Source organism: Centropristis striata, chromosome 4 (genome assembly GCF_030273125.1).
Source record: "Centropristis striata isolate RG_2023a ecotype Rhode Island chromosome 4, C.striata_1.0, whole genome shotgun sequence".
NCBI lineage: Eukaryota > Metazoa > Chordata > Actinopteri > Perciformes > Serranidae > Centropristis > Centropristis striata.
In genome coordinates, this window is record NC_081520.1 from 34,627,811 (window position 1) to 34,640,866 (window position 13,056).

At 37.7% G+C, this 13,056-nt stretch overlaps 1 protein-coding gene across 1 annotated transcript; it reads right to left on the reverse strand.

Annotated features, from left to right (window-relative positions):
- Positions 1-1,466: 1,466 nt before the first annotated feature.
- Positions 1,467-11,932, reverse strand: LOC131970551 (programmed cell death protein 10-like). The gene is made up of 8 exons (XM_059331972.1): positions 11,587-11,932; positions 8,400-8,593; positions 6,272-6,325; positions 5,971-6,088; positions 4,942-5,068; positions 3,367-3,445; positions 3,194-3,276; positions 1,467-2,764 (listed from the first exon to the last, which is right to left on the reverse strand). The coding sequence occupies exons 2-8, from the start codon at positions 8,487-8,489 to the stop codon at positions 2,683-2,685; spliced, it is 633 nt and encodes a 210-aa protein (XP_059187955.1). The 5' UTR covers positions 8,490-8,593; positions 11,587-11,932; the 3' UTR covers positions 1,467-2,682.
- Positions 11,933-13,056: the final 1,124 nt, after the last annotated feature.

The window sequence follows — 13,056 nt, forward strand, 5'->3', positions numbered from 1 at the left end:
AGCGTTTTATGAATTTAAAATAGCTCTATGCCTGAAATGAAGCATGGTGCCTGATAACTTTAAACTGAATTTATCTTTTAATTGAGCTAAGTTACAAGAATGACCCAACCTCAGTCACTGTGTTGCACTTTGTCAATCTAAGAATTATTGCTAAAGTTGTGTAACTTCTGTTTTACCCTCATGACCCCCTCCATGCTGTTTTTTGTTATGACCTTCTACTACTTTTAAATTATGAAATCTGCAAGCCGACCTGTGTTTGAGCACAGCTGCTGGCAGCTGCACTCTCACACTTCCCCAATCGAGATTGTTAAACAAATTGGGAGTCCAAAACAAAGGATTTGCTTTTTGATGTTAAGCATCTCACACTGAAACAGATGCTGGTGGATTTCTGTAAAAATATCTGATCAAACAATGAGATAGCTTTTCTGGAAATAACTCAGTGTGGTTTCATGCCATCTCTGGTTATGCAAGCCACATTTAAAAGGGGAAAAAAGAAAAAGAAAATTTCACCAGCAAACAATAAAACAAAATGTGATGTTCAAAGAGTTTCATGGTGGATTTCCATTTTGCATAAATAAAGGATAAAAGAAAAATAAATTCACACAAATTTGTTTTTTCTTTTTTTTTGCAGAAAACTTAATACATCTACCTCTTCAGTTCTGTAAAAGTTCTTTGAATCATAGGGGAAGAAAAACTGTTCACAACTTATGTCACAAGTAGATTCTTGCTGCATTCAAAATTACATACTTTTTCTTTTTACTTTAATACTGCAGCTGCCCTATGAAAGCATGTACTTTTGTATTAAGTATGCACACAACTGGAACATACTACTTTGTCATAACATTGTGTCTTGAACTTTGACTTTCTTGTTCAATCATGCTGCACAGAGGATTGTGTGTCAGAATAGCTAGAAAAGGATGCTGGCTTGCATCCTGGTATTTTTGGTATACTGCATTTGTACATTTTTATCCATTGGACTATCAACTGTTAGTAGGTGGTAAATGTGAAGACTACACATATATTTCTGTAACTAAAAGTAAAAGAAAGACAGCACAGCCATTTTCCTTGACAGGTTGTTTTTATGATGTGCTGGGTAATGTCCAGAAAGCAGACAGTGGACACTGGCTGTATCCCAAAGTCAAGGAGGGATCCTCAAACGGCTGAATTTGAAGGATTCTCCGTCATCGACATCCGCCGAAGGACTGTCCCAATGTCCAGGATCCTTCGGAGTCCTTCTGCCCAAATTCCAAGGATGCATGTGTGTATCCTCCGTTCGCTCCGACTACCCATAATGCCTTGCACACACCGGTCTACAGGGAGATTTAAAAATGGCAAGCGAAGAAACGGCAACACCGGTGGAGCAATATGAATTTAAAAGACAAGTATTTTCAGTTTACACTAAATATTTGTTATCACATCACTTACAAAACTTGTGTTGAGCAAAACATATGCATAAACAAATGACAGTATATTTAGCTAAAAGAGGATAAACGTCATCTTGATACATTGCCGTTAAAGTTAATTGATGCCGTCTCAGTCGCTTAAGTTATTGTTAAGTCATATATGCGTCAAATGATGTACTATGTGCAAAGTATACGTTGCTATGCCATTCAGAAAGTTATACATTTGTTTATTGTGTTAACAGGGATCGACAGTCCGCTACTATCCTTTATTATTATTAATAAATAACTGTTATTGTACTGTACTATAAAAAAATAAATAAATCACAGAACACATCTCAATGGTGAGTTATGCGCCGCTGCTTTTATGAAACTGAGTAGCGACCAAATTCAGCCAGGATCAGTGAAATATCCTGGTTTAATCCACATTTTGGCTTTTACTTGCTAAATAGTGGAGATTCAACCTTAAAGCATCTTCTTCCACAAATATGTGGCTGAGTGCGGATGCCAAAGCCAGATCATGTTGTGAACTGGTTTTTAAATTGCATCGCTGAATTTAAGCAGGACCGTCCACCATTACGCAATTACGCACAGCTGCACACTCGGAAGGCTGTTCCATTTGTGCGTTACACCAGTGAAAGGAAGGACTCTGGCCTCGTCTCTGGAGGACCCGACTCTGAAGGAAGGAGCCTACCAAGGAAGGATCCTTGACTTTGGGATACCGCCACAGTCTCCATTTCAAAGTCCAAAACATTTCTCCAGACTTTGGTTTCTTGACATATTTAAGTTGAATATAATGTAAGCCGATAGTGGCAGGATATTACTGCCAAGTACATGATGTCACCGTATAGATCAAGATTATGTTTTACATAATAAAATTATAGTTCAAGTGCAAAAATGTGGGAATGTGTTTCTTTGTTGAGTCTCTTCTTTGTATTATGTTGACTGGTGTAATGACAAAACTTTTTTTGCTAGACTTTTTCAGAACTATACTGAACAAAAGGAAATATATAAAGGAATGAAGAAATATCGACTTAAGAATCTGATAAAAGAACAACATAAAAGAGAGTTAAAATCCCCTGCAATTACTGTCAACCTGATTTGCTTTGAACCTCAAACTACCTGATCTCCCCTCAAAGCCACAGCATTATAAATTATACAACCCAAAAATAATAAAATGTCTTTACAAATTACAAAGCCTCATATCACCTATTCTCTAATAAGAAGCTGTGTGTGTGCATGTGTGTGTGTGTGTGTGTGTGTGTGTGTGTGTCTTCTCAGGCTACACCAGAGTCTTGAAGGCCCGCAGTATCATGTTGGTTTGGTGGGTGAGCCGGTTGGCGCTGACAAACACGTTTATCACTCTGGAAACAACCGTGACAGAGACACAAGGACACACGTGTCAATCACACAGCAAAGAAACCATGGCAACAATATTAGGATTGATCCAGGAAACACTTTGATCTGGCTGGAATGGAGAATGTCAGGCTTCAGAGAATACAAGCCAGCATGAATCCACAGGAAATGGGTCAAGGGAATTATTCAGCAATGGTGGATTTGATAGAAGCGGTCCTGTGATCAAACGACAACCATTTACATGGTGCTGACAGTGTGTGTGTGTGTGTGTGTGTGTGTGGTGTGGTGGCATGTTCAGATATTAAATGTGTTGGTAGCTTGTGTGTGTGCTTGTGAAAAAGAAAAAGGCTGAACGAGTGAGTGAAGAGACAAGAAAAGGATGAAAAACAGACATAAAAACGGCTAAAACAGAAAATAAACTAGAAATAGTGTCATACTTTCCATCTCTGAAGTAGGTTTTGAGAGTGATGCTGAAGCTCTTGGAGTATTTCACAAACTCTTTCTTTTGCTGTTCCAGCGCCTAACCAATAAATACAGACAGCCTTTCAGCTCCACTTATATCACAGAAGGTTTGTGTGAATGCATTTGTCTCCTTCATGTATCTACTTACCCGTCTATTCTGATACTGGTATTTACTGAACACTGTATTAACTGTGTCTAGTAGCTCCTTTATGGCGCTGGCAATGTCCCTGTGGATGGCAAACACAAATAAGAGCGTGTTAAAAAAACAATATCTAAAAATCCGTCTGTTTTTGTCAGCAGTGATACCATGATAACTCGAGTACCTTGATCCTGCTCGTTGTCTGCCTTTCTTCCCCTTTTCTCACGAGCGTGCATTTACATTCAACTTTTTCTCGCCTCGTATGCACTTGAAATCTGCCGTTTCATAACTTCCATTTTTCAGCATTCCTTTTGAATTGATTTCATTTCTAAGCTCTCCGCTGGGTAAGTAACTTAAGCAGTGACTCACTAAGAGTATTGAATTCGATCAAAAATAATGGCAAAGTGGGCCAAGTAAATGAAACGTCTTTCACTTTCTCTCTTTAATACATATACGTGTGTGTGTGTGTGTGTGTGTGTGTGTGTGTGTGTGTGTGGTGCCTAAAAAAATTACAGTTTTATCATTTCTATTCTACAATGTACACAGAAATGTCTAATACTAAACTCAGCCTTTATGTATGTTTGTGTTGCATCTTTTCATGACTTGATTTCTTAATTTGGATCATGTGATGATGATGATGATGATGATGATGATGATGATGATGACTGTGAGATGGGGCTGAAAGCTCTTAAGTGGCTCTTTGAGTTGACATTTCTTTGTAACACTGCTGTTCCCAAGGTCACAAATTATCATCCATGCAAATCTTCTCACTTGATTTCACTTTCACATTTTCTGTTGCTAACTATGGGTACAACGATTATATAAATGTAATATGAATGTTTTAACCATTTCTTGAGCACAACTGACCAGTTGGATGAAAATCTGCTAATTCCATTAAATGTCAGACAATCTCTGGATTTACACAATTCAAGTTCAAACTGATTTCAAGCATAACCTTAAAGAACCAATAAAGCAGTTTTCAAACTTCCACACGTTGTACTAACCTTATAATTTGAACACAAATATTTTAGTTCTTTATATTGCACACATATCGAAAACCATATCTTGTGTTTCAGTTTGTGGATTGGAGCTTTTAAGTTGCATTAGATGAAATGAAAATGAATAAATACATTTAATTCAGACTCTAGTTAGCAAAATATGCACTAACCCACGTGTGCAGAATGTATTTTTTTTTTTATGATTCAGACTAACCTCGAAACTCTCCAGAAAAAATTGAAAGATTTGGCTTGTTCCAATCGCTACATAGATCAAATTTTCATGTGTTCACCCTCTTTAATGTCTTTCCTTTGACTTTGTTCTCAATTGTGCCTCATCCAAAATTTGGTTCACAATAAATCTTTTATGGTTGGTTTTTATCACAAGGACAAACCCTGTATCACATCTTAAGTCTCACCAAACGATTAACCATGAAAAGAAAAGATTAGAATCCCATTTCGTTTTCACAAGTTCTCTTGAGATGCAATGTGTACAATTAATAAAACAAGTTAGACAAAAACTTTTAATAAGACTTAAACCTGGTGTATGTAACACACACACATACATTCACACACTGAGCTGTCTTACTTGATGGTCTGTAGGAAGCCTACTCTGTCATTGATCTCATCTGGTATGGTGCTGAGGATGTGTTTCAGAGCTCGGGCCCTCTCATTCAGCTCCTGGAACTCTGGCTCTCGCCTGTCAATCATAAATTCTGAGAAGAGGAAGAAGAAAAAATACAGATCAAAGAACTCCTCATTGACGGGCACGTCAAACACATGTACAAATAGCTACAGGGGGCATTGAAATTAAGCAATTAATAATTGTGGTCTACAGTGAAAAATGTATAAAATTAACAGTGTGCATGTGTGAATGTGCGTGTGCACACACTTTAAAGTGACAGTGTTTAGTTTGTTGAGTGAAGGCAGGATTAAGGCACAACTTGGGCTGTGCCATGCAGGAGGTACATTTAAAATTCATCCAAAGTGTGTGTGTGTGTGCATGTGTGAATTCATTACTACCATCAATCACTGTACATGGCACCAGGAATTCAATTACAGACAAAAACGAAGGAACGTTTGAGCACGGGGAGAGCATTTGATTTGTGGAGAAACAGCTCCTCCCAGTGGATAATTGGGCTAATGGAAAATGGGCTGGAGCAAAACGGAAACCCAAGTGAAGCTATAGTATGTTGGTAATCATCCTTCTTGCTGAAGCGTCCTTAAGCAATACAGTCTGTGTTTTGCATGTCCTGAGAGAATATTCAAATTGAATTAGATTAGATTAGATTAGATTTTATTTGTCATTGCACAGAAATACAACGAAATTCAATGCACTCAGGTACTGGACTCATAAAAAAAAAAGCATAATAAATAGTAAATAACAAGATACATTCTTATCATCTCATCTCAATAAATAGTAAATAGAAAAGATACATTCTCATTCTCTCAGCACTTAGTATATTCATGTCATTCATTCACATGGCATGGTCAACTTGAATATATATATATATATATATATATATATTCAAGTTGACCATGCCTTTCTTATTAGTGACCTACTGTAAATCTACTGCACCCTCCTCTCTTTGCATGCAACATTCACCAAGTATCCTACCTTCCACATCGTCTGCAGCCATGCGAAGTAGAGACTCATTATAGTCAATTTTAACTTTCTTCTTCTCCAATATTTTCAAAACAATGTCCTGGGTCAGGCCTGGGTTCTCCTTCTCTGCCTTAAAACACACAAACATACAGTCTTGGTCCTCTGTTGCATTAAATGTATAAAATCTACAAAATCAGCACACAGATGATAGTCTGAAATAGTTTAAAAGGTTTAAAAAAAGTGAGCACAAATATTACAAGAAAGGTGACAGTTCATCCTAAACAAACTAACAAAATAAATGTTTTCTTTTTACCTTTATGACGGCTGCTCTCAAGGTCTGCGCTGCTGATAAGTCGACTTTCTCCAGCTGTAAGTTGTAATACACAGACACACAAACATAAGTCAGTAACACAAACTATAGCACACACACGTACAACTCTTATCAGAGCCTCTCTTCTGTCCTGAAATGTAATTCTGCAGAAAGTACATACAAGCCAGGCATCCTGCAATATCAAAAGAGGACACTGTGTTATTGTGTTGTGAAAAGCTGTTGAGTCCGTCCATCTGTGGAATTGAAGTCTTTTCCATTCCTCTGAGCTGATATTGTGGTATTACAGAGCTCATCTCTACTTAAGTTCTGTCTGTCAATATTTACACAGCATACTCACACATGTGTGGCTTTAAAATAAAGTGTCTTTTAACCATCTATTTTCTATAAAGCTTCATTAAAAAAAAAATGTCAAACGCAAAAGAAATACTAAAAGTGCAGTAGTCAGATGTTTGTGGAAACTGCAGTTTAAATCTTTTAGGTATTTTATGACCTAATTTAGGTCAACAAATTACAACTGAAGCTGTTGGGAATGTCATTTGTTTTGTAGGTATTTTTCAATCTAACAAAGTACTGGATAAAGTTACATTTTGACCTGATGATGGCGCTAGGTGAATGGTCAGGTGATCAAAGTTTCTATTTATCCTCTGGAAAACATTATCTTTACTCAATGTGACAACAATCCATCCAATAGATATTTCAATCAAAGCTACATGTACATGTCTTAGTGGCTCTAGGGGAAAATTCAAGGGACCACCGAAGTCATTACTGTAATATCATTTTTTGCTTTGAAATACTTCTTCATTTGGCCTAGGATTGATCTTCTAGGCATGATGATGAGGATCATGATGATGATGATGACTGTGTGTACAAGCTGTATTGACATATTTCTATTCTGTTGGTGAATGATCTTTTTAATTAAGATTTATCCATTAGGGACCATTAATCTGTGCACAAAATGTCATGCCAATCCATGAAATAGTGGCTGAGATATTAGTATTTCTTCATCCAACATTCAATTTCAACATCTGCTGTTTTTCTTATTAAGGCCACGGGGCAAAGCCCTGAGCACTATTGTTATACTGTGGATTTTTTCTTCTTCCTCTTTCGGACACAATTTTGTCCCGCTACTAGTCCTGCAACTCTTTGAGACACTCGAGGCACACTTTGTATGTGTGTGAAGCATGTGTATCTGGAGGAGTGTGCGCGCTTACGCACACGTGTGTGTGTGTGTGTGTGTGTGCGTGTGTGTATCTGTAACTGAAATCGCATCAAAGGATCAAAGGCAATCAGAGCAGAGCAAAACCGCACGTTTTGATATATAATTTGTCCTGCAACTCAAAGAGCGTAAGCGCGCACACTCCTCCAGATACACATGCTTCACAAACACAAACACACACACACGACTTTGTGATTTTCGTTACACACACACACACACAAATGCGCACACTCCTCCAGATACACGTTTCTCACACACACACACACACACACACACACATATTTTTAGGTTAAAGGGCATAGGTTGCTGTATAAATAAATACTTGAAAAGGAATGCTTGTTGTAGGTGTGCTCCTTGTATATAATATAGTATCCTAACATTACTAGTATAAGTATTATATATAGACTAGCCAAAAGAGCTGGTTCTGTGGTTAGAGCCAGGTTGGACACACTGGAGGAGGTGGTGGAGAGATGCACTGTCAAAATGTTCGAAGCCATCTTGAAATAACCGGATCATCCACAACACAAAACCTCAATGGACCAAAAAACAGCAGTGGATGGCTCCTCTCTCTCGGAGAAGAGATTCAAAAGATCCTTCCCTCCTACAGCCATCAGGCTGTGTAATTCTTCCAGAGCTAACAGACTAACTGAATTTTCCCTCAGAGATAAATAAAGTAATTTTGATTTTGATTTGATCTTTTGATTTGATGAGACAGTTGGCTACGAATCTTATATGGCTTTAGATGATCTCTCCCTCGCTTTGACCGACATAACTACTATGTTTTATGCAAACAGTTGCGCAATAATGTAACTTGCATCTCTAAAAACCTTGAGGAAACCCTGGAATCCCATTTAAAGTTAACCACCGCCACAAGTCTTTCTCTGCATCCCTTACCTGGTTAAAAACAGGAAACATCACAGTGTAGAGAGCCATAGAGACTACTGAGGCGGTGTCTGCTTCATTCTTCATGTCTTCCATGGTCATCCTTGACCAATCAATGGCCCTTTGTGTATGTGCTTGTCCACTGATGCCAGTTTCACCTCATTCAATCACTTAAAGAGGCTGACAGAATGGGAGCAGATGAGGACCTGAAGAAGAAGGCCGGACAGGTGAACAAGCAGAGAGACAGATGGTGGTGGATGGAAATGACAGAGTAGGGGATTACAAAAAAGGTAAAATACATTTTTTTAAAGCACACTGGTTACAATCAGGAATCAAATGAACACCTTTAATGAGGTGTATTCAAATATTTTCGCCTTGAGTAGAGGGGACAGAAAATAAGGCTCTTCAAAGATGGAATAAAATCATAAAATCCATTTTAGAACAAATCCAAACACGCACCAGCTTCACTCCTTCCATTACATATCATAAAATCCCATGTGCACCACTTCCCAGAAAGCCTTTCAGTCACAGACATGATCATCACATAACAGCCACACTGCCAAGAGGTGTGTGCTTTACTATTCCACTGAGTGCAATGGTGACAAAACTGGCATGAGTCATACCTGAATAAGGAACACCCTCTCTATAATATTATTGCTGCAATAAAAATACCACTGTGGTAAATATAGAACATTGGCAGAAATATTCAAGAATTTTTCTTCCTCAATCTTGTCATAAGAAAACAGTGAGTCCCGGTGGGTAAAATAAGATCTATAATATCCTCTTTCATCGGCCTGCGCTCTGTCTCTATTGAACACCTCCAGGACCAGTTCTTACTCAGCCATGCTTTGTCCTGTGACTCTTTAACAGGATTTAATTTGACGCTATTATCAATTGTAGTCATCATACAACAGATCATAGGGCAGGGACTAACTTACATACCACGTCTCTCTTCATGCATGTGTCGTGTCTTTTCAAGAATCCAGTGAGTCACAAAGTGAAGACCTCATAGTGACATCACAGTCCTTTTTTAACGGCAACTAAGAGGACTTTTATGGCATTTATTTTGCCCCTTGATACCCAGTACTAAACAAACGTTAAGGTTATAAACAGGTCCAGTGTGGCAGTGTTTCAAAATATCAATAGCTAAATGAGCTGGATTATGAGTGGAGGATCATAAAGACATTAAAAAAAAAGCTACCACTGGGAGATAACGACAGACATGGTTACAGAATGCCCTCCTGTAGGCTTTGACCCAGTATCTAAGATTCATTCATAATGTTGACAATCAAATTCTAAATAAACATTTAAAGATGGATTTCTGCACAGCTGCAGATAAAGATTTATGTACAATAATATTATTAGTATTATACATGTAGAAGTAGATTCCTTTGGTGGTTGTGTAGGCTTGCTTTCGATTCAATTTGATTCCAAACATTTCCCATATCTCAAAAGTAGTGTAAATAAGATGTAAATATTTTCCCAAATTTACAAATTATTAAAAAAACTGTTTGCTCTCCTGCTTGATGCACACAAAGGGTGCCAGGTATGTGAATTAATCTAGCCAGTAATCTATTAATGTATCTATTTTGCCTCTAATTCTAATATAGTAAATTACTAGTTGATACAAAAAAGGTCATATTTTAATCAGATGACTTACTTTATTCAAATTGAGGATTTTGTTTGAGATTTTTTTTGTGTGATGACATCATAAATTATGATAAACATTCAAAGCATTGTTTAAAAACCTCAAGAAAAGCTTCAAATGTAAAACAAAGAAGCATAATGTTAGAGATGATTAACCAAAAATTTTACTTTAATCAATCTGAATTTAAATTAATTCATTTCAACACAGTCAATAGTGGCAGATGTTTTTCAGTTCTTCGTTATTTTGGAGGGAGAGTCCGCTCTTTCTTTTATGATCCGAGAGTGTGAACAAAAAATAATCACAGATCCAAGGTGTTTCCTAGCAACACAATTCAAATCATCTACAGATGAAGGTCCCCAAATTTATATTAATTCTACACTGATTTTTCCCTTGACCCAAGAAGGGGATAGATTCACATCTAACATCTGTGTACATGTGCAAAAACATGTGTGTTTTTAAGAGTGGAAGGTAACTTTGTGCAATTTTTGATAACTCCTAAATTAAATCTAATTAAATGTTGTTGTATCAAACCATAACTGCTCAGACCTCTTAAATTCATGTTTAGCATAGGCCAACATTTCTTTCATAAAGGGAACAAACTGTGAAGACTTGACAGGAGGGTTAACCGTATATAGGACCCATATTTCCTAGCTATGCTTCATAATAAAACTTTCTCCAGGCTGACATTTCAACTTATGAAACACAGGTGTGGCAAATAATCATAATGACTGCATTCATTTTAGGTGTGCCTGCAACTGGGTTCTGGCATTCTGGTCCACCTAAATCCAACAGAATATGAATTAATGTTATTACTTACACCTGTGATTTACCTGGTAAAATAAGTCAAATTGCCTGTCAGGGCAAACGTCTTTCAGACAACTATTTGAGTCATTTGTGCTACCAGTTATATTGCATTAATTACATTATATGACACTGGAATTACACACTACACACTGCTACTGATAAGATTATGGACATAATAAGGAAATATGTGTTGGCAGGTAATTTACCAGTGATGTGAGGTGATGCTACAGCGCAAAAACTACTGTCTTTCAACAAGCCGGTCACTTAAACCAGGAATGGGCAACTTAAATGCTGGAGGGGGCCACAATTTTTCATCAACACTCCCACAGGGCCACATATAGGACCGTGCACTTAACCAGATATGATGAAACTGCAATTTTAAATATGTTTACAGTGCAGTAACTTAACATATTGCATGCTCAAATGCATGTATAACAGTATAAATAGGTACACAAAAGGTTTGAAGCAAATAAAAAATAACCACTTACTGTGATTTCTTTCTTTTTTTTTCAGTGCAAGAACAGCAGACCAACATTAATTACAAGTAGTAATTTTGTGCATTTTTACACTGCACTTTTAAGACTTCATGCTCAAATGCATGTAGTTTTACTGAGGACCACTTCAAGTGAGGGTGCGGGCCGGATGGGGCCCCCGGGCCTCCAGTTGCCCATCCCTGACTTAAACTAACCAAAAAACCATATCGGTGGTGGAGAGAGGTCACAGTTAACGTTACTGTATGACACTTACCATTGGAGAAAACTGTTGTCAATGAAGAGAAGAGGAACGAAGATTACAAGGAGGTGGATAATGTTAATAAACAAACGATGAATAGGCACAGGTAACGTTAATGCGCTAACATGAGATTAGCAGTTTAGAGCAGGTGAACAACTCCGTCGTTAGCTTACTAGCACTATATCGCGAGCTAAGTATCTGGTGATAAAACAGCGGAAATATAAAAGATATAACACCAACAGAGAGAGAGTAGCTTCGGTTGTTTGCTCCAATAAGCCCTTTGTTTTGGTTTGTGTCTTACTCAGGAAGTTTTCTGCCTAACAAAGCTGAAGCAGAGCCGGGTAGGGTGGGCGGTGTTGCGATCTGTCCGTTGGTATCACAGGAGAGGCTGGTTGTAGTTCTTTCGGTAGGTCTTCGTCATGCTTCGTCATTGCAATGGCCACCCTAGCGGACTTCAAATCCCAAAAGGTACAGGAAGCGCATTCTAACCCTTAACTCTTTCGTTGAAATAGCTACGCACTAGCATTTTAGCGCTTTTCCATTTTTCCAAAGCACACACTATATAAGACTCTGTCTTCAATGGTGTGCAGAAGTTTTATTTAGCGTGAAAGTAGCAGCAAACTACGTTTATTTACTAATTATTTGGCAGCAACGCACAAAACTAACTGTTGGACTGTATGACAAGATGGTTCTCTACCAATATCAACTATTTTCGGTGGCGTTACACATAAACAACAGTAGCAAGGACATCTTTTTGACTAAATGGGAGAAGTGGACGTGATCAATCAAATCAAAATTACTTTATTCATCCCCGAGGGGAAATTCAGTTAGTCTGGTAGAATCTCTTGAAGAATGAAAGTAGGGAATAGCCTACTTGAAATGTATCTTGTTCTTATTCTTTTCTCTTAAATCTGTATACAGTGTAATTTAATAATGGACACATGTAGCCATGACTGTTTACTTTCTTTCTTTTTGTTGTTCTCTTTTCAGTTGTATCTGATTTTTTCAGCCGCTCCACCCATAGAATGTAATACATGGATCTTTATGTATACTTTGATGTTTACATGTGGAGTTGAAAAATTTCAATAAAAATTTAAGTTTAAAAAAAACTGATACGGGTTTTAAGGATAGTTTTGTCAAGCTTAATGCATGTTACTACAGACCCGTGCATCTGCCAAGAAGGAACTATGCTGACCGTTGCATGAGGCTAATTTTCGGGCTGTTATAAAACTAGAGGGCATACAAACTCAGACAGGTGAAATAAAAAAAAAAAAGTTTGATAAATTCACAAGATGGTACGAATATGTTAAACCCGAACCCGCCTTGAGGAGGGTAGAAAAAAATGATTTAACAGCTAAATACATCAGGAATGGGCAACTGGAGGCCCGGGGGCCGCATAAGGCCTGCACCCTCACTTTAAGTGGCCCTCAGTACAACTACATGCATTTGAGCATGAAGTCTTTAAAGTGCAGTGTAAAAATGCAC

Excerpts from the sequence above, each read along its gene's own strand:
- LOC131970551 (XM_059331972.1), bottom strand. The coding sequence starts at position 8,489 with ATGACCATGGAAGACATGAAGAATGAAGCAGACACCGCCTCAGTAGTC. Across the intron at positions 5,069-5,970 it reads GGCTGCAGACGATGTGGAAG|AATTTATGATTGACAGGCGA; the intron begins GTAGGATACTTG and ends TCCTCTTCTCAG. Across the intron at positions 2,765-3,193 it reads ACCTACTTCAGAGATGGAAA|AGTGATAAACGTGTTTGTCA; the intron begins GTATGACACTAT and ends GGTTGTTTCCAG.